General features: G+C 40.1%; 1 protein-coding gene across 2 annotated transcripts; it reads left to right on the top strand.

The window, feature by feature from the left end:
• Positions 1-454: 454 nt before the first annotated feature.
• nt5c3a (5'-nucleotidase, cytosolic IIIA) lies at positions 455-21,642 on the top strand. 2 transcript variants are annotated; one of them, XM_038710513.1, is made up of 8 exons: positions 455-670; positions 17,917-18,015; positions 18,231-18,300; positions 18,434-18,566; positions 18,824-18,913; positions 19,441-19,603; positions 19,728-19,928; positions 20,195-21,642. In XM_038710513.1, the coding sequence occupies exons 1-8, from the start codon at positions 533-535 to the stop codon at positions 20,294-20,296; spliced, it is 996 nt and encodes a 331-aa protein (XP_038566441.1). In that variant the 5' UTR covers positions 455-532; the 3' UTR covers positions 20,297-21,642. The 2 variants fall into 2 exon arrangements, with proteins under 2 accessions (XP_038566441.1, XP_038566442.1); XM_038710514.1 differs by lacking the exon at positions 455-670 and adding an exon at positions 15,144-15,317.
• The last annotated feature ends 593 nt before the right edge of the window (positions 21,643-22,235 follow it).

Below are 22,235 nucleotides of genomic sequence, written 5' to 3'. Positions count from 1 at the left end.
AGTTTCCCATCCAAATTATCGATACCTGATGGTTTGTCTTTACATCCAGATAACACTTTTTCCACATAGCTGACAGAAGCTAACTTCAGTAAATTTGAACTTTGAAGTTATTAATTCATGTTATTGCTTATTTTTTGTTTGGTCCATTTCATTCCTAAATCTGTTTACTTTACATTTAAAATAATTACTAAAATAATTAGCAATATCAACTGGTTCCACCCATAATATCATTAAAAGTATTCCACAGCTTTTTATTGTCAATTAAAGTCTGGTTCTAAAGTCGTGTAACATGTCATTATTTTGGTATTTTTATTATAGCCTAATACACATTTTTTGGCATTGCAAAAAAAAGAAAAAAAAACAATCATCCAGCTATCACACGGTGGAGTTTCTCCAGAGTGACTGGTCCTGTTTAGCATAGAGGATCTTCGGCTGCGTGTTTGCACCAGTAGGAAGCCGCCTGTTGACAGAAGGCAGGACTGGGCTCTCGGAGCGGGGGTTCGGTTGGTAGCCGGAGGAGTAGCTGACCGTCATGGACAGGGCGGCCGTGGTGAAGGTCGGAGCCGCGGCCAGCGCCAGCGTCTGTGCCCTGTTCGGCGGCGTGGTTCTGGCCCAGTACATCGTCGCCAAGAAGAAGCGAGCGGGCAAGAAAACCAGGATCATAGAGATGGTGAGTAAAAGCAGACACCGCAGCTGCGTCAAGACGGCATGAGGCGGGCAGATATGATAAGAAACAGGAAGCGGGGCAGTGCACCTTCTAAATAAAAGCGCGCAGTTAAGATTAGGATCCCTTTTTTATTTTTAACGCCAGGCTTGTTATAAATTAGGGGCGATGTATTATTGGATATTCGGTAAACTGTGGAAAAGGGAAACCATGTTACCTGTAGCCATTTTGTTCATCATTATGTGTGAAGAGGAATCTTTATATTGAATTATGTCTCATATTTAGGAATAACCAGTTGTTTAAAATGTGATAGAGTAAGTAAGGTATTAAATACATTGCTGTTATTTCTGTTATATGTATTTTAGCGTATGCAACATTCAGAGGACTTTGCCACACGTGCGCCTCTACTCGAAAATCATGTCCGGAAATGCGTTCCTGTTATCTTGACAGTAGGGGCTCTGCACGGTGCTCTGCGCAGGCGCGGATGCTCACACAGCAACTGTCTTTAGAGGTCACCAGCTAGCTTTTCTCTAACAGAAAGAGCTGCAGCTTTTCAGTTTGATACCAGAGGGCTTTGACAGCTGACCCCCTGTGTCAGGGATTCTCTGTGCAGCTCTTTTCACTGTCCTGGAAACAGCCTTGTGCTGCTGCTGCTGCTGTCTGCCTGTTGTTAAACAGGCAGCAAGAAGGTTATGCAAGCTGCAGCAGCACATACAATACACTCAGTCCAGCACCTTAACTTGTCCGACAGGAATCCGGCTTCCACACAAACTGCAAACAAATAAGGAAAATAGTGTATGACCCTTGCAATTTTTGTACCAAAAAAACCTTTTCGAGAACTTTTCTGAAGTATCACGTTGATCAAACCTGAAAAATGCCCAGCTGTAAGAAACAACTTTGAATCCAGTGTGCACACACAACAGATAAGCATTTGCATTTTCCTGAAGAATATTGCAAACATAATTATAATTGTAGTTTAAAAAGAATTTATAATGACTTTACAAAGGCAATATTTCATTACCCTCTATTCAACACGAACCCCATCCCTCAAATACACATGTGTAGTTCAACCAAACAAACATTACATATACCTTTATTTTCTCTTATTTGGTTATGTGTTGCGTGAACTTGATTTAACAGGGCTTATAGAAGATATTTAGACTTTGAATGTTGCTTCTGTTTGAAGGCGTTGCTGTAGACTGTATAATCTGTATGATTCATGTCTGAGTTATTTGACTCCACCTGTACAGCTATTTGTTTGCACTGTCTATGTACACACACACACACACACACACACACACACACACACACACACACACACACACACACACAATGACACTCAAACACACACAAGCATCTACTGGTAAAGATATCCCCTCAAATTCAGCTGCCAATGTCACCATCATTTACAGTAGAAACCGTTTTCAGGGTTGCCACCACAGCAGTCAGATGATCTGGCTGCAGAAAAAACATTTATGGTTTTATTGCTTTTAATTTTCCTGGCAAGTTACTTCCTCTCATTATGTCATTGTAAGTGTTTATCTGTGTTGGTGTGTTGCAATAGTCTGAAGTGTGAAGCTGAGTTTTACAAGTTACAAGGTCAATGTATTTATCATTTTGCAACACACAAAACTATGTACACTTGATGGGTAGATATACAAGTCATTTGCCAGTTGGTGATGTTTCCAGTCAGGATGCTTTCTCTTGCTCCAGTGTTCCCCACACTTAGGCTTTACTTGGGCGGGCTGCCAAGGGAGATTAACAGCCGCCCAAGTAAATTTGGCGACCCATTTTAAAATCGTTCCTCTCACTCGGTCGCTCTCTCTCTCTCGCAAACACGGACAACAGACCAGTCTGTGAATTGAATGGTTGGTATCATAAAAACACGCTGCACAAATCTGTCCAATCTTGAATGATGAAATGATCAGGCCTTGCTCCCACGAGGTCTACTGACGTTTTGCAGCGCAGGTGTTGTGGCGAATTCTGCATGCCTGCCGTGAATTGCATACACCTCGCGGGAGGTAACGCTCTTTTATGCTGAGAAAAGAGGTGGATGCAAATTTCGGCAGATAGCCTACAACATCCGTTTTGCCGAGTTATGCATTCACTTATTAAGGTCCTTTTAGGACACTTTGCTGTTCACGTTTTTTGAACGTGGTTAACGCCACATGTTTTTGCTGAATGTCATGAAATGGTGGTCTTATAATATAGTTATATCTCATAACCTCCACTGATGAAGACAGGGGTTCGTGTCTTTTGCTCCTTTTAATGAAAATCAACTCAGCTACTTGGTTTTGCTGACACTGAGCGGAGAAGTGAGCATAAAAGGTGTTAAGTTCATCAGGTAATGTGGCCTCACACAGGATGGCTGCTCCTTCTGTTGTAGTCTGTGATGTTTTTGATCGTCTGCCACATATATTTGGTGTTGTTGCTGGTGAGGTCTCCAGTCTGTGCTGATGTCTCCGCTTTGACTCCTTGATGCCAGCTTTCAGTCTCGCTCTAGCGGTACAAACTGTAAACTGCAACATTTTGGTGTGGGAAATCTGGGTTCGGTTCCCACTGCGACATCTATCAATGTGTCCTTGAGCGAGACACTTAACCCCTAGTTGCTCCAGAGGGATGCGACCTCTGACATGTATAGCAATTGTAAGTCGCTTTGGATAAAAAACATCAGCTAAATGACACATTTTTATTTTCTCATTTTACAACCCTGTTGTAATATGATGATACATTTTTCCGTACATTGAATGCTTCCTTGTCATCTCACTGAAAACACTTAAAAAAGTCCTGTAGAGCTGCTGTAGCTTAAGCTGTCTTTTTATGGAAAACAAATGGTTTTACTGTTGGTTTGAACCTTTTAATCAGCTGGGTGTAAGTAGGCAGGAGAAGCAGGGGAATTATACAGAAAAGCTCTTCTGGTTATGCAAAATAAAATGTAATTCCTTTTGTTGCATTCCAGTCCATGATTAAAGGTTTGAAGTACTCTGACCTTTGACCGCTTTACATCTGGTTGTTTGCATCATTGTTGATTTCAAAACTGAAACTTTGAACTGCCAGTTTGTGAAATGACAGTTGTGATGTAAAGTAACCAATGAGAATGAGATGCCAAACACTCTTATCTCTGAATCTCAGAGATAAGACATGAAACCATGCACTTTGTAGTGCATTTGCCAGTGGATTTCTAATAGTGTTGGCCACAGTAACTGCGAGCGACTCAGTCAACCCATAAGCTGACACTGATATATTTACAGCGCAGTGAGCAGGAGAAGAGAGGGGAACTTGTTCCCGCTGATGTGATTTAGCTTCATTAACAGAGCTAAAAAGTCAAAGGGAGGCTGATTTTAGCAGTCAAGATTACGTTAATGAGCCTATTTAGACTTTGTAACTGAAGGAAATAGACTAAATTGTCACAGCACACAAAATGCATGAAAGTCAGTCGCCTTTTGTTTGTTCTGCTCATCTGCAAATCTGTCGCCTGGGAAAAGAATGACACTACATTATGAGTTTTGGGATGTAGTAGCCACCGCAACATCTGGATATAAACAGTTTGCTAGTTTCCTGTCCCAACCTTCAGCATGGAAACCAGTGACCATCTGCTTTTGATGATGCACGATTCTACAGAAGCATAAACATCCGCACTGAACCCCAAGGAGTCTAAAACCACACGACGGCAACTCCATTTGGTGTCCTGTTTTTGCACAGACATTCCTTCACTGAGCCAGTTTTGTGATGCCAGTAGTTCACTTAAACTCTGAAGAAAACTCTAAAAACCCATTTGTGTCATCAAAAAATACTTGGGCGTTACAGAAAAGCAAAGCACATTGTTTTTTTCATTCTTAAAAACCACTGCGGTTTTTGTTTATTGCACACCTGCTCATTACCAGCACGACTTTGTTACAGGTTACTGCTGGTTGTTACATGTCTGTTTGCTCACGCTTTCAGCAGCAGTGACTCTAAACAAAACAATAAAATTATCCAGTCCAGTACTAAGGAATCAAAGATATATATATATATATATATATATACACACACACACACACACACACACACACACACACACACACACACACACACACACACACAATATTAATAAATGATAGCAAGAAAGTGAAATAATAAAAAAGTGGTTAGGATTTTGAAATTGCAGAAACTTAATATTTGTCCCCATTATTGATAATGAATCTATTTGTATCGTAAAACCTAACCGCTTGAATTAAACTGTCTTCCTACCTCTAGAAAAGTATTTCCAAAACACGGCCTGCACACTGGAAGTAAAGCATTTCAACCTCCGCACATGTTTGTATTGTTGTGCTTTTACGAGCTTGTGCTTCTGCTCTTGATGGCTGGTTTTAAGAAAACAGCGGCTTGCTCAGAAACATTCACAACTCTGAAAATCCTTCAGGGAAGAGGGTGACATGTTGGAAATGATGTAGTTCAATTTTAGAAGTAAACCATGTGAACAACATTGCAGAGGAGCTCAAAAGGCTCTCATACAGTGGCACTTTTTTTCACACTTACATCGTTATGAAAAACGGCGAGGGAAGCAGGAATACAGCAGACACGAAAAACCTGGGGGGGCTTTTAAGGGGGTACTAAGGAGGTTGAATCAGTGACGATACAAATAGGCCAATGTGTCCACACTTGTGCTGTTTGCTGCATGACACAAGAACCTCAGTGGTGGGGCTCGTCTCTGCAAAGACACAGACATGGACTTTTTCTTTTAATCCACAATCAAGACACACAAACTGTATTCAAAATATTCAACTAAACAACAAAATTGCATGTTCAGTCAGGCAGAGTGAGGCCAATTTGGGCCCCTTTGTAATTGGAGAGAACCGTGGGCCTGGGGCAGCCACCCCCCTGTGACCCTTTAACTACAGCACAGCCTCTGTGAGTGCTACGCTGCCCTAACAGGCTGTGTAGAGGTGGCTGATGTTGAGTTATAGACCTACTGTATTTCACAGCAGACGTATTTGATCCAGCAGTTCCAGTAAGTGCCCCGGTAAGTCATGAAAGTGAGCCAGTACGCACGATGCCAGGACATTGTAAATAACCCCCACCCAGATGGAATGCACTTGTTTTTAATGTTATTAACTACTCCTGTGCGTTTCCTTCTTGTCATGCTGAAATGTCTGCTGTGAAAAAACTCATTTGCGGTGTAAGGTGAAGAAGAAACCTGCTGGAGTGTGTTTCACCCTATTGACCACTGGAGAGCAGAACAGAGCTACACTTGAACTGCAAGTCTGGGGTTTCTTTTGGAAAGCAAGATGGAGTTTATGTTTTTGCATTCCAGAAATCAGCACTCCTCGACATATTTGTGGAAAGGGGCAGAGACAATAAGACTAAAGCCACATGCATAGAAGGATTGCTATGTGCTTACTAATACTTGTAAGCCATAAACAGTTTTGTGGACGATGTTTTGTGAAACAAGGGATCTAAATAACTGAGTGTCCTGCAGATAACAAAGACGCTGACAGAAGTATGTGAAGTGATTCACAGATCAAAAGATCAAATGTCTATAGTCCATGTGCAGAGATCATGTAGCTCATACAATATACAGTAGTTGTCTATAATAATATCAGTAGGAATGTAGAATTAGTAAAGTAGAATGAGCTTTAGTTTTTTTGACTTACCAGGAACATTAGAGTTAGCAAAGTAGAGGCACTGACTTGACAAACCTTTCAGCAACCAGACAACATAGTCTCAAATGCCCAATGCACACTACACTACAGCTGCCCTGAGGCTGAAGTACACTGCAGCTGATGTTGACCTCTGACCTCTGTACAGTGGTTCAATTCACAGGTGTAGCTTTTACACAAGAGGACAGTTTTCTTGTTTTCACAAGAAGTTACAATGGCTGTGGTATTGTAGTTTGACAGAAAGACAATTCAGATGACTCTTTAGGGGGTTGATGCCTTGTCTTGATAAAATTAAAAAATGATGACAGTGACAACTCACAGAAGGAATGTGTTGTATTGTGTATTTTAGAAAATTGAGATTAAGGCCTTCAATATTATTGGCCACTATATCTTGATATCAATATTATGGGTCACAGTTCACCTGTGCAAATAAAATAAGTCAAATTTTACATCTCTTTTTGAGCATGATATCTTGAATGAGAGCATGCATTCCATTTCTGATAACATTTTGTTTCAGTCAATCAGTCTGATCAATCAAAAAAAAGTGTGGTCACTTTTTTGCTCAGTGAGCAGCAAGAAATGAGTCTTAGAAAGTGAAGTATTACAGGGAGTTGCAACAAAGATGAATGAAAGTTTTCTGTTTAAGAAGAATCTCAAGTCCACCTTAACTCAGGCGAGTCCTGCTCCTTACTGCGGTGACCAGTCTCCACGCTGCTTTATCAGTAACAGATGGCTGTCACCATGACAAGCAGCAGTTCCTAGTGTGGGTGGGGCAACAGAGAACTGATGGGGCCTCGATGCAAAAGCAGACACTATGTTGTACAAGAATAATATGCAGGGCTACTATGTTCACTGTCTGTTAGGGGGAAAAAGAGGATTGGATTAATGTCTGATTGCAGCTCGGACGTATTTACCTTATTGAGGGTTAGAATTTGAGTTTGACACACTATGTTCTGCTCGTCTATAGTCCCAATTTACAGACGAGCTGATGCTGTGATAACAGTAAACATATCCTGGGTTCCACCTAATGGACCAGCTGCTAGTGCCCTGTAATCAGTAGTTGTTTTTTGTGGTTGGAAAATCAGCTTAATGTTATAAAAACCATGTACAATCCCTTTTCTAACCTTAAAATCATTTTATCTGCTTAAGTAATGTCAGTGGACACTGGGGTGTCATTTTCTGACTTGTGTCACTGAGTATAATGATCAGCAGGATTGGTAGGAGTAATTTGTAAATAGAAAAAAAAAACAGTAGTAGTGAAAGTTATGGTAGTCTTAGAAAAGGTTGGAGTAGTAACAGGAGGACTATTACAGTAGTAAGTACAGATGTATAGAAGTAGTGAAAATAGTCAGTTGTGTTGATAGTAGCAGTAACATCAGCAGAATACATTTTAGTAAGCGTTTAGTTAAAAAACAAAGTCGTAAGAGGACGAGTAGTAGCAAAAGTTGCAATAGTATTGTCAGATATAGAAGTCAGAGATACTCAAGTCTTTGAGCAAGAGTCCAAGTCAAGTCTCAAGTCACCCGTGGTTATAATGAATGTTGTATCACCTGCTGTGCACTATCCAGGCTGCTTATAATACTGCACAGCTATAAGGAATTCTGTAACTGTGTAACCTGTTTTTCACAGAGCACAACCATGTAATGTGCAATGCAATTAAATGACAGCTTAAACTACTGTAAGTCGCCCCCAGACTCTCAGACCCAGTGTAACGTTATAACTTTACATGATCAACAATAAAGCTGTAACCTGTTTGCAGCCAACATTAATAATTAACGTGATGGCAGCCAGCGGGACGTAAAAGGATTACGTGAATCAACCACCACAAGTATGGCAAGTAAACTAATGCTCATTCATCTTTTCATAGTGAACAACCGTCGGACCTAACGTATTTTGCGTTCAGAGCTTCTTTGTTTGGGTCTTGTTGTATGATAAAGCCAAAGTTTATGATGAATGTTCCAGCAGCTGCTGGTGTTTGTTGTCCTCTCTCACGTGTGGCCACACTCAGCTGATACTACGTGTTAAGTAGGTAGCAAGCTCAATAGACGTTTCCTAAAAATAAACATTGTTCACGAGTCCCGCACCTCGAGTCTGAGTCAAGACTGAAGTCACTGTGCGTGCAACATCAGTCGGACTAGAGTCCGAGTCTCAAACTCGAGTCCCCATCCCTGATAGAAGTAGTAGTAGCGGATGCAGTGGTAGCAGAAGTCACAATACCATGAATAGTAGCAAAAGTTGCTGTAGCATTTGGACGTAGTAGTAATGTTAGCAGCAGACGTAATGGTATCAATGTAATTAGCAGCAGTTATAGTATAAAAGTATTACTAATTAAGTATTGTAGAAGGAAAATGAAATAGTGGGGCTAGCAGAAGTTGCATTAGAAGCGGGATGAGGAGAGTGATCAGAAGTACTGAGCATAGCAGTGATAAGTTTAAGTAGTATTAATAAAATGTTGTTGTAAGAGTTGTACTGGTAGTAGAAGGACTAGTAGTGGGAGCAGTAATATCAATAATAGCATTAAGAGACACAGTATTTGTAAGTAATTTGAAGAATTTATTGTAGCAAGGGTGTTGGTAGTAGAAGTTGCAGTACTATCAGGATGAGTACAGTTGGTGTCATTACAACATCAGTGCTGGGATCTGTCATCTCTCAGGTTGTGTCCACAGATGATGAACAGCTGTCGAAGGGTGGGGTGAAAACACTCAGCAGGGCTCTGAGTGATGACCTTTGACCCTGGCGGGCCAAGGCTGGGTCACAGCAGCACGACCCTATCAGTAACCTTCGCTCAGACTCGTGTAGATTTGAAAGTAATGCTGGGAGAATGTTGAACAGGCAATTTGACAGCTGTTGGAAAAGTCTTTAAGACTCATTTTCTGTGAGTGTGTTTTGCAGCAACATGCAAAGTGGAATTCAAACAAGAACTTTCAGAACATTGTTAGCGGCACTCAGCTTTGCTATCACATTTTGAACAGATCCACCTCTCCTACGAAACAAACTTTAATCCTCACTCCTTACCTGTGGTAAACCTTTTAATTCATGTGACTCACTAACATGCGGAGGTTAAAGGTGGAACGTAAACAGTGTGTGGCAGTGTTGAATCGGGTTGTCGGTTACTTTATATTTTTGGGAAAGAGCAGCAAGGAAGCATTGCAGCCGGGAACAAAACTGAAGCAGGCTATGAGGTTTTGGATGGAGACAGGACTGAATTTGACCTGACCTGAGTCTGGTGATGCACTGCATCGTTGAAAAACATCCAGCTTAGGATGAGATCTGGCTTTTTGGTTTTGTTTGCAGAAGGGACTTTGCAGGAGATAATACTACATGTAGGACCCTATGATTGAGGCCCTATGATGAAGAGATTTTTTCATAGAGTGGGCAGGGCTCAGCGCCTTCTCCACACACTCCTTAAAGACCTCGTGGCTGTATAGACAGAATCAGATATTCCATTGGAATGAAGTTAGTGAGATTAGTCTCTGTCCCACTTATTACCATGTTTCGAGCAGCAATTTAATATCCTGCAATACATTTATTGTGAATTGTCCCCATAAACCATTGCACATACATTTTGAATATTTCTATATGCATATTTGCATGATACATTAAATTAAGAGAAGACAAACTGGCAGTTCAAAGACAGGCGAAGACGACTTTAGGGATTAAAGTGATGAAAGAACTTGGACTTTGAGATAATTGGGGAAACGCATACTGGATTTTTAAAGCATCGCCTTGGAAGTCAGAGAGCGTCATTACCTGACTACTGGGTGAAATGTTCAACCCACGTGTGACATTTTGTGTTTCCAAGATTTAAAGTTTAAGCTGCACAGACTAGAAGAAACTGCTGGGGATCCAAATAAAATAGGGACCTTAAAAAATAAAGAAAGACTTGTGGAGATATAGATGTTAATTGAATTAGCATTCTGAAAAATATAGAGTGACTGACTTCTGAATTGACCATAGGTTGTAGTGAGGCAAACATTAGTCACATAGACAAAACAAAAAAGCTGCAGCAGTAAACTAAAGCCAGGACAGACAGAGGAAACATAATTAAACTTTCAGCTTCTATAATCCATGATCAATGCTCAGATGGAGCTCATCATTGATCAGGAGGACGGCTGGGTTGGTCCAGCTGCATGTCACGCCTCCTTTTAAATGTCACAGTGGCTGAAAAGACTTGTGCAAAGGATACACCGGTGGAAGGAATCCCTTCAAGATGGCGCACTGAGATTGATTTCTTGGTCACAGGCTAAAGGTGCAAGGCTCGAGGAGGCACAAATCTGGGAAATGAGAAAGGCCTAGGGAGTAACAAGCAGGGCGGAAGCAACACAGGTGACGTTGAAGAGACTAATGAGACAAAGGCAGGCAGAGAGACAGCAGGGGAAAACTAACTAACAGGTTGCAAAACACAAGAAAAGAATCTAACTGGAACTCAAAACACAGAACAGACAAGACAGACCAAGTAACTGAGAAACACAGGCAACTCCACAAGACAGAAGAGACTAAGATAACTAAGAGAACAGAACAGGCTAACACAGAATGATCATAACCAAAGAAATATTTAAACCGATGTAAACTGACATCAAACAGACAGGAACCAGTCATGTCAGTGGGGAAACTAATAACAATCACCAGGCAGAAACGGAATTAAACAAGAACTAAGGCAGGCACAGATCATATCAAAATAAGACAGAATGGATCAGAGTAATAAATATAACAAACTAAACAAGAACACAAGCGACAGAACAGGACCAAGAAGAAACGGCGGATAACTAAACTAAACAGATCAGACAGGCAGTGATCAGAATAAACCAACACAGACCGTGTGTGTGTGTGTGTGTGTGTGTGTGTGTGTGTGTGTGTGTGTGTGTGTGTGTGTACACACACACACTGACGACAGACAGAGCTGAAACCCAAAACAATTAAATAACCGATATAGAACAGACTAAAATAACAGAACTGACTGAGAACTAACTAAACAGAGCAGACAGGCACACAGTGTGACAGAATTGTTTTCATTCACCACATGATTGCACACTCTCTAAAGACAAAATGTGCTTAAAACGTGCATAAAAACAAGACAGATTTAAATGGAAAACATGGATTTCATAGGGACTATGGATAACAAGCTGCTGACTGGAGGTCATGGTTCGATTCAATCAGTTTGTCTTGTGGTTTGCATGTACTGCTGCCGATACAAATTGTATTTTAACATGACATGCAAATGGGCCCAGAGCCAAGGAAAAAAGGATTGCATATGGTTGTAGTGGAAAGATACTTGCAGAATGCCCTGCAACTTAACGAAAACACTCCCTACTCCTCTGGGAAGCGATCTGTGGAGTCTCTCTGCGGGTCCAGTGTACAGCAGGGACATGTACTGTTATTGTGGTGAGGTGTAATCCGAGCGTGTCGACCTAGTTTTTGGGAGTCATGGTATGCGAGACAGTCGAGGTCAGTAGAGGAGAGGACAAAGTTGTCTCATGTTCTAATCTCCACTGTATCAATAGCATCAACAGTACAGAGGACAGTAGACAACTGAGCCTTGTATCCTGGATTTATCCTGGAACGAAGTCTCAATGTTGCAAAGATATCTTCTTGTTGTTCTCTGAATAACTGATTGGTAGAACTCAATAATAATTCAGCCTGCTTCCAGTTAATAATAATAATAACAATAATAATAACCATTTATGTAGCACTTATCAAACAAACGTACAAAGTGCTTTACAAAAGATAAACACAGGTTGAAAAAGGGCATGTAACACCACTATAAATATAAAATACATGAGGACAATGTAAGATACTAAATACAAATGAAAAAGAAATGGAAATCACAAGTAAGTAAAATAGATTGACTGTAAACATAAGGCTAGAATAAATAGCAGCTTTATATGACTAAAAGAAACACCGTCAGATAAACAGGCAACTCAGGTAAAATCAGGATATACCTTCCAAAAGTGTGTTTTGAAAGAAGACACTGAGTCTGAGAGCCTTACTTCCTCGGGCAAGTTGTTCCAGAGCCTCGGGGCCCTGACAGAAAAGGCTCTGTCCCGTTTAGTTCTAAGCCTAGACACAAGAAGAGACAGAAGACCCCTGCCGGAAGATCTCATATTTCGCAGAGGTTCATAAGGAGTTAAAAGGTCCAATATATAAGCAGGAGCCAAGCCACGGAAAGTAATCAATAAAATCAATCCAGTAGAGCAGCTGAATTTTGTACAGTATGTAGACATTTTTAAGGTTTTATGATTAAGACAAGAGAAAAGGCTGTTACAATGATCAAGACGTGAGTAAATAAGAGCGTGGACAACAATTTCCGCATCTCTAACACTTAGAATAGACCTGATTTTAGCAATGTTTCTGAACTGATTAAAACAAGACTGGACAAGTTTAGTTACGTCAAAGACAATTTAAAGGAGACATGCCACTCAATCACATCCTCAATACAACTCAATGGGGAAAGCCAGTAATGGCAAATATGGTGGTTATCCCGCCCCTCCTGCTAGAATGCCAATCGTTTAACAGCTTTTAACAGCCAAAGCGGGAAACATATTTCAACCAGTCGTGTGGTTCCACTGTTACTTCTACTGCGCATGTGCGGAAGTGATGACGCATACGTAATAGAAGTATAATCGGTCGGGAAAAATGCTTTTTTAACCTTATTATAGGGCTAAGTTGTCAAACTCTTTCAGCGATTTTTATCAGATTTTAATGCTGATTATATTTATATAGTTTTTATGCCCCGGTGACCAGTATAAGTGCAGTTCTGGTTCTCTCCCCATTCATTTAGATAGGAGCCTGGTCTTGTTAGTCCAAAATAGCTGACCAGAAGAGTTGCGAAGATGGCTGCCGAGTGGCACAGCTTTGGTTACGTGTTGCTTAAAACATAAATTACTGTCAAATAAAACACAGAGATTTATAGCAGCAGGCTTGATGTGTTGCGACAGGTGACCAATAGATGGCGATATTTTATTTGCAAGGTGTTTGGGACCAATAACAATAATTGCGGTTTTGTTGTTGTTAAATAACGTTATTTGACATCCAGTCTTTTATATCTACAGCAGTCCTATAGGGAATTTAGAATATTCAGGTCAGTGGGCTTCACAGGAATATACAATTGTGTATCATCAGCGTAACAGTTGAAAGAAATACCATGTCTGCGAATCACTTCACCCTGGGGGGGCATATATATCGATAAGAAAATTTGACCAAGAACTGACCCTTGAGGCACACCATAATTAATAAGAGAGAATGGTGACTTAAAATTATTAATCGAAACACAAAACTATGACCTATTTGACAAGTAAGAAAGCTGTGAATGTACAGGCTCAGTGCATCTCATTTCCCCTATTTGTTTCCTTGCTTCTCTCTCTTTTTTAACATTATTTTCTAACATGTCCTTCACAGTCATCTGAAGTAAGATCATTTACTGGTTACTGATGTCATTGGTTGTTGTAGTGACTCTCAATTTTATTTGAGTGGATTTAGACAAGTCCCAAACATTCTGGCCTCAACTTGAAATCTATTTTATTGGATTTGTTCTCAAGGCCAAATAATGAAATATTTCCATTTGGCTTTGTTGAAGCCTATTTGCAAAGGTTTACATACACTGGACAACTACATAAAAAGCTTGTAGCCTATGTACTGACAACTTTTTTATTTCAACTCAAGGTACCGTAATCAAGAAAAACAATTGTGTAACAGAGAAGAGTCAGTGAACTGGCTCAGTAATGTCAATTACATATCAATGTTCAAATGTTTCAAATCAAGTTTGAAAAAAGGTTGGTGGTCCCTTCTTTTCCGCTACGTAGCCAAGATGGCGACCACTGAAGGTGAGAAGCGTGCAGCGTTCCACTCTCAATTTTTTGACAGTTATGAGTGCGTCATCTGGTTAATAAAATAAACTTTTCATTTCTTCTTTCAAAAGTTTCAGCCTCACAAAGATGTAATCTTACAGATTCAGTCAATTCGACAACCTCAGAGCCATGCAAAGGCTTTAACACAAGAAACTGCACAACCTGAATACTGGTGTGCGTGTGTGTGCGTGTGTGTGTGTGTGTGTGTGTGTGTGTATGTGTGTGCATTTAATTAAAATATAATGGACATGTTCAGACTCAACCAGAATGTAAAGATTCAGCAGTTTGCCGTGCCTGTTTCTACATGTGTACACATCTGTGTGACCTAAATACTAAAGCAGCAGCAGAAACATAAGGATAAGACACTCTATGTTACAAACAGGGTTCTCCACGCATCTTCCAGCAAAATGCAGCTGAATGAGGTGCTTCTCACCTCGAGAACAGAACATTTCAGAGGACCAAAGGTAACTGGAGCACACTGATTAATTCACAGCTTGTAATGGTCTGCACCATTAAAAGCTGTAAATGAATCACCTTTTGTCCTCTGACACTGTATATTACCTCTACATGTGTGTGCGTTCATTCGCATGAATGTGAGGCATGTCCATTAGCTGCGTTTGTCATGTGTAACTGTCCATTGTAAGACCAAACAGCCTGACGCTCCACTGAACCTTGACTCTCACAACCTTTCATGTGCCATCAAGCTATTTTCTGCGTGTGTGTGTGTGTGTTTGCGGGGGATGGGTTGTGTGTTTAAAATGTGTGTGCTCAGCAGTAGTAGTGCCGAAGCGGGTCCACCCTCTGATTGATTTTAAAGGCTTCTTTTTCAAGGGGTCAAAGGTCACATTACTGGAACAAAGGTAGATTACAAATGTCACTTTTCTTCCACTGGCCCCATTCAGTGTCTATTTATACTGGCCTGTTGTGTGTTGATGTGGCTCAGCTGAAACTGAAAAATGATGTGGTTTCGGGGAGTGTGTGTGTGTGTGTGTATGTATGTATATACTGTATGTATGTATGAGCTCTCTGTACAGTGGGAGGGGTTATGTTGTCTAATCTTTTTTTGAGCATCACCCCCTCCCTCCCTGACTGTTGCTGTGGATATATAAGCCCTCTGCAGCCACACAATCTTTTCCTCACTCTTGTATTAGCTGAGACAGCAGATCCAAGGTAAGGGTGTGTGTGTGTGTGTGTGTGTGTGTGTGTGTGTGTGTGTGTGTGTGTGTGTATAACTGGTTATACTTCAGACTGTAGCCATTGGTGGTTCATAGTGATTCTAAAAAAACAAAACAATGCTGCATAATGCTGCAAATCCTTGCACTAAAAGGTAACAAAATCCTCCTGAATGTTTTCTGCTGGTGTTAGGATGCTTTACCTTTAGCCTCAGGATTTGCTGCACGGAATGTTAAACCAGAAATTCAAGCTTTTCCCAATCTCCTTATTTTAGTAGATTGTAGTGTTGTGACCTGCTGTTGCTAAGACGACTGTGTCTGTTGAATTGTTATATTAATTGTTATATAGCTATAAATACATTTAAAAAACGAGGCACAGGAATGTCTGCCAGCATCACATTTAGTGTCTTGACAGTATAGTTGTATTTAATTGTCGATAGGATAACGGTATTTAATTTTTTCAGAATATTCCCTTCGCTCAAAGGACGAGTAGGTTTGAATTTTACTGCCGTCTCGGGAGCACACCATTACAGCACGTATTTCTTCATACCTACAGTACATGTTTGTGACTTTGTACAGGCAAATTAGATAGATCGTCTCTATGGCAACCCATACAAAACGCGGGTCAATCATGTAAATTTAAAAACAAATGACACACAAAGTCTTTCCTGAACAGAAAAGAAGTTTAGGATGTTGTTTTAGGTCTTTGAGTACTTAGATTAGTGTGTCTGTGTGTTTGTGTATAGGTAAGGGGCTTATCAGAGACTAAGCTGGAACTAATAAAGTTTTATATTTAGTTTGTGTTCTGGGTGTCATGTTACTGTAGGATCAGAGTGATTTATGAGCTGCTATGAAGCCTGATGCGGATTATGTAAGACTGGTGGAAGTTATGCTGAATGTGGGTGTGTGTTTTGGGGGCGGGGAGGTTGCTATGTGGGTGTATTTGTGTGTTTTAGTTAATTTTATAGTTAATTATTAATTTTTTTATTTTTCATGAGCACAGTGTACATCTACTATATATATTATTATATCTGGATCTGTGTATGTATGTATTGATAGATATTAAACGTTAATAGATATCGGCACTCTTTAAAAAAGAAATTCATCAAAAGCAGTATGAACAAAATAAAATGATTTATCTTTACTGAATGGTCACATATTATCTGCCAATTAATTACAACAAAATATTTTTATCTTGTAATAAGAGTATTTACAAAACATTTCCTGTCAAAATATTTTCGTATCGTATTGCACATAACTATGTCACAAACAGCTTTACATACTCCTCCTTACTCATGAAATAATAGGTATTTTGTTACTTAACCCGGCTAATTTACCACTCAATCCCTGCCTGGCTGTCAGACAGAAGCTGAGGTTGTTGTTACAGGTTTTGCTGCGGTTGACTGTCCAGGTGGCTCACTTCTGTCTGCACACAGTCAGCTGATCCAGTTGCAGCGGTCATACCTGAGTCAAACACTTCAGCGAAATCCACAAGGGCTTTTAAGCAGTGGAAGCCTGGACAGTATTGAAAGTCTTTCTTCAAGAGAGCGTGAATCATAGCAATGATGCACTTGATACTCACCTTCTTCCTTCATCTGTCATTGGTCCCTCTGTACTTGTTCATGTAAACCCAGCAGAAAGAGTTAAAGCAGGAGCATGCAAGATTTCTTATATGTAAAAATGTGTCCCTCTTATCAGCCTTAAGCACTAACTGGTGGAGGGAAACATACGGGCTCAGCGAGTGACCAATCAAACGTTCAGAGCTAAATAAAAACTGGCCTCTAAAATAACAGATATTTAGTTTTCTGACGTGTATATTAAGGTGACAAACTTCATAATCTCTCGCTACTTGGTTCCACCAAACTCAGAAGTTGACTAGTTTGTTGTTGATCTGCAGGGGGACTTATTCTGCTGTTTGTGACACTGTCAGTGTGTTCACAAACAATTTAACATACGGAATAAACAGAAAACTTTAAAGTGTAATGAGAAGCTTTGAGAACAGACCTGTCCGTTTTGCACTTCAGGCAGAACCGATGATGAATATTGAAGTTAAAAGAAGGGCTGAAGTTCACCTCCTATCTGCGGGGTATTACTGTGGCTGTTTGTGTGTTCGTTCAGCTTGTTATACTACACCGACAGATTCCAAACATCAGCTGTTTCATGACCCTGAAACCCAGGAGCGTGTGTGTGTGTGTGTGTGTGTGTGTCTGGACCTTGAAAACTGTGTGTTCAAGTACACTGAAGGCGGTGTTAAAGGAAAATGTCATAAATTCTAGTTTGACATGTCGTCCTCATACCCTTCAACACAAGGTTTCTCACGTACTTACTCCCAAGTCTAACTTTAATCCAAAACCGCCCTCAACACACAAATCTCCACTCTGTGCTGTCCTCTTCCTCCTCCTTCTTTTCATACCAGAGCTGTAGCATAGATAACCTGGGCAAAGGGCAATGTGTTGTGGTTAGACCCGAAGCATCTGTTCAGGAGGGGATGTAGTCACGCTGATCAAATACCGTTCATGCTCGGTTTTCATCTTTGTCAAGTCTATTATAGAGGATTGTTTAATTAAACATCTCTCTCTCTCTCTCTTTCCTTCCAGATGCCTCAGTTTGAGAAGACGACGGTCCACATGAGGGACCCTGAGAGGGTGGAGCAGATCATCTGTGGCCTCATCAAAGGAGGAGCTTCCAAACTACAGGTGGAACATTTTGTGCTGATATCGTCCTATCAGTCAGTGTGCTAGGTGAAACAGCGCCACCTGGTGGTACTAACAATCACTAGCCTGTAGCAAAAATAGTCTTACTTTCTAGAGACAAACATCCTTTGTTTTTTCCAGTGCCTCTTAAAAGATGTAATGTGTCTGACTCATGTATTTCTCTGGTACAAACAACGTGTTTTTTGGCTCTGTTGTAGATAATCACAGACTTCGACATGACGTTAAGCAAGTTCGCTGTCAACGGCAAACGCTGTCCGACATGTCACAGTAAGTACAACAAGGAAACAGCATAGGACATTTTTTTTAGCTTTTTGTAATTTAAATTCTTTCATTTCCCCATTTAAGTGTGGTTTTCTTGCCTGTTTGAAACATGTGTGCGTCATTCTCCTCCTTTGTGCAGATATCATCGATAACTGCAAGCTGGTGACAGAAGACTGCAGGCAGAAGCTGCTGCAGCTGAAGAATAAATATTATCCCATTGAGATCGACCCTCAACTCACCATGGAGGAGAAATACCCTTTCATGGTCGAGTGGTAAGACACAGCACACAAACCTACACACACAAACACATTTTCTTTTATATATATATGTATACTCTTTTATTTTATATGTAAGTATTGTATGTGTTCATGCACAGGCTGATTTCCCCCATATAGACAATTTAAACATCTAAATTCTGTGAAAATGTAAATTTCATGTGTGAAGTTCATTTCATTGTCTCAAGAAACTTACATTTACATGTACATTTTATGTATGTAAATATAATATATATTGTATCGTATGTTTGCAGGTATTTCAAGTCTCACACACTACTTGTGGAGCAGCGGTTAGAGAAAGACAAACTGCCAGAGGTGGTGAGAGAGTCTGACGCTGCACTCAGGTATGTGTTCCTCCTCTCTCTCCTGGACACTCAGAACATCATAGGGTTACTACAGTTTACTGTTGCATTATGGGTATTTAACACAACTGAGTGAAGAGGTTGGGGCTCAAGTGTCTAAACAAAAAACACCTCAGTGACACACTTGTTAATGATATAAAAAAAAACATTATTTACATTTACTATCCATTAATAAACAAAATGTGATTAAGTTAAACTCATTAAGTATTTCAATAAACCAGTATTTTATACAGTCCAAAAATGGCCTTTAGATTGTTTAGACTATGACCAGACGAGAGTAGAGTAGCAGACATAAACATATAAATTATCAGTAATACTTAAAGAAAAGATAATAAAATGTTTTTACCGTAGCTCACAAATGCCAGTATGCTTACCTCTGTCTGCTGAAATACACTTAACATCCTAAGAAAAAAAGATTGTTGAAGATTTGCCACTACTTTCAAAGTGTATACCTCATGTACCTTGTTTACCACAACAGTACAACCCTTTCTGTGTCTACTTGTTATCAGGGAAGGCTTCGAGCAGTTCTTTGACCGCCTGCAGCAGCACAACGTGCCTGTCTTCATCTTCTCCGCTGGCCTGGGCGACGTCTTGGAAGAAATCATTCGCCAGGCCGGAGTCTACCACCCCAACGTCAAGGTCGTCTCCAACTTCATGGACTTTGACGACAACGTGAGTCTTGCAGGAAAGACAGACACAGACTCCCCTGTTCTTTCGCTTGTGTTACAGCTCAGCCGCATGACTAAAGAAACATAATGGCTCACCGTGCTGGTTGGCTCTGCTCTTTATGTCACAGGGCATCCTGAAGGGTTTCAAAGGCGAGCTGATTCATGTGTACAACAAACACGATGGCGCCCTGCGGAACACGGAGTACTTCAAACAGGTGAAGGAAAACAGCAACATTATCCTAATGGGTGACTCACTAGGGGACCTCAGCATGGCCGACGGAGTGCCCAACGTGGAGAACATCCTCAAGATCGGCTTCCTCAATGACAAGGTACAGCCATGACACATGACCATGCATCCTAAAACATACAGAAAATGTCCTTGAACATTGAGTTGATAGAGTTCACCGTCTTAGAAATAGTCAACTAACTGAGGTCCCGGGGGGAGGTGATATTTGATATGCGCTTGGAATAATCAAAAAGCTCCTAAGTACCATTTGAAAGCTGAAAACTTTATTTGTGCACTATTTCTGCTGGTGATTTGTGACATGAACTGTAAAGCCACTCCTGACAGTTTTCCTCTGGTCTCACTCTGCAGGTGGAAGAGCGACTAGACAAATATCTGGACTCTTATGACATCGTCCTGGTGAAGGACGAAACTCTGGAAGTGCCCAATGCCATCCTCCAGAAGGTTCTATAACTCCCCCAAGTCCACTCCCATCAGCCCTTTCCAGCCATGGACGTGTCCGACTTCTAAATTAAAACTTTTGTCGGTGGTCTAGAGTAGTCACTTTTTAAGTCCTCCACTCGCTCTGGATCCCACCTGGGTCGTCTTATGACTCTGTACCCCCCCTCCAACCCGCTGTAAAATCCTTTTAAAAAGACATTTTAAATCTCCTGAATGAACTGTTTTAAAAGTCCACACAGCAGCATCAGCTTGTCTCTAGTCTGTTTTGTTTGTTTGAACCGTTCTGATGTTCTCTGCAAGTCGTTTTATGATAAAAGAATAACCCAAAATGAGATGGAAAAAAAACTTTCACTCCATGTTTATAATTTGCACATTGTTGTTACCATTGGTATTCATAGGATTCTATTGATATGGTAGTATCTGTATACTATAAAGCAGGCACCACAGATGGACACAGTGTTTTCTTAGAGATAGCCAGCATGCCTGTCACCACAGTTACACTAACTATGTGACTCAAAAATTTAAATGTGTTGCTGAGTGACAGCAGCAATATAATAACCACCAATGCCATATTTGTTTAAGACAAATAATTCAGATTGTCAACATGAAACATGTTTAGAGGAAACGCACTTTAAATTGTCTGCATGGGGGAATCAGCCTGTACATGAACACACACACATGTGGTAGTAGTTTAAATTTGTGGATGTAGGAACACAAGAAAAGCCATGTTTACATAAGATTTTTCTTTCTAATGAGCGCATTTGGTATCATATCAACAGACAGAAGGAGAAGCAGCTCTGTACTTTAGAATCACGGCAAATGCCCTTTTTAATTTGTGAGGTTCTCTGCATAGCTGACTCAACAATCATGTGTTCTCCATGCCAGTGTTCAGCTCACCATTTCAGTAAACAGAAGGAAGCTCGATAAAACCCAGCAGAAGGCTTTATTTAATTACCTTTTATTATGTGGTTAAAATCAAACCATCTTTAAAATATTCATTGTTTTTTGGGGGAGTTTCAAATCTAAAATGTCATAGTTTCTGTTTGTCGCAACATGTTGTGTTGAATGTTCTCTTTGACTTCGTGTTTTTAAATGTGCTGCTATCACCTGCATGTTGCCTTTTCTTAAGTCGTTATGTCGAAGAAATGGGAGATATATATATATATATATATCAATAAAATGGGGAATAATGTCATAGTGTTTATGTGGGCGTTATATGAAATGTATAGTTTCACTGCATTTGGAGAGATCTCCAAAGGTATAGAGCAGTGTGTTGTATTTTTATAAGCAGATGGCTTTGTCTTTTCTTTGATGGTGTGATTTAAAAATCCAATAAAATGTAATTTTGTGAGCCATGACTGGATCAGACTGGATGGAAATCTGGACTAACGTGGACCTCCTAACAGTTCTGAATGCTCTGGGTCTGATGGTATTTGAAGGCGCAATTTACAATTTAGTGTACCACATAGTTTGTTGTACAATATCATTTCCTTTTATTAATTAATTGACAATTCTTCAAACTACAGAGCACGACTGAATAATGTCAAAATTTACTGGATATTTGCATAAATGCCAAGAAGTACTTTGATTTAACTAAATTAATCAAAAACACACATTCCCATCTGGATATTAAATGTAAATGTTTTATTTCACTGTTTTCCAGAAATGTACTAAATCACAATATATCAATTGCTATCAATGCAAAACATAATATGCAATTCCTTATCTAAAATTACTGTACAAATACTGTGATAAAGATTTGATCCGTATCACCTAGAACAGGATGAATGTAAAACTTTCACTCAAGCTGTCAGATAGTCCGCAAAATGAAAAGTATAAAGTCAAGTAGTTGTAGCTCAAAAAAGGTGTTTGTATTTACCGATATGTAGAATAACTGAGATGATGATCTGTGTATGCATGAGGTTGAAGATCAGTGATGTTCAGCAGCCAG

This window comes from Micropterus salmoides, unplaced genomic scaffold (assembly GCF_014851395.1).
Source record: "Micropterus salmoides isolate LMB-PRFRI ecotype aquatic unplaced genomic scaffold, ASM1485139v1 Ms_hic_scaffold_11, whole genome shotgun sequence".
Taxonomy (NCBI): domain Eukaryota; kingdom Metazoa; phylum Chordata; class Actinopteri; order Centrarchiformes; family Centrarchidae; genus Micropterus; species Micropterus salmoides.
The sequence above is the reverse complement of the archived record's forward strand: the minus strand, read 5'-3'. Positions and strand labels throughout refer to the sequence as shown.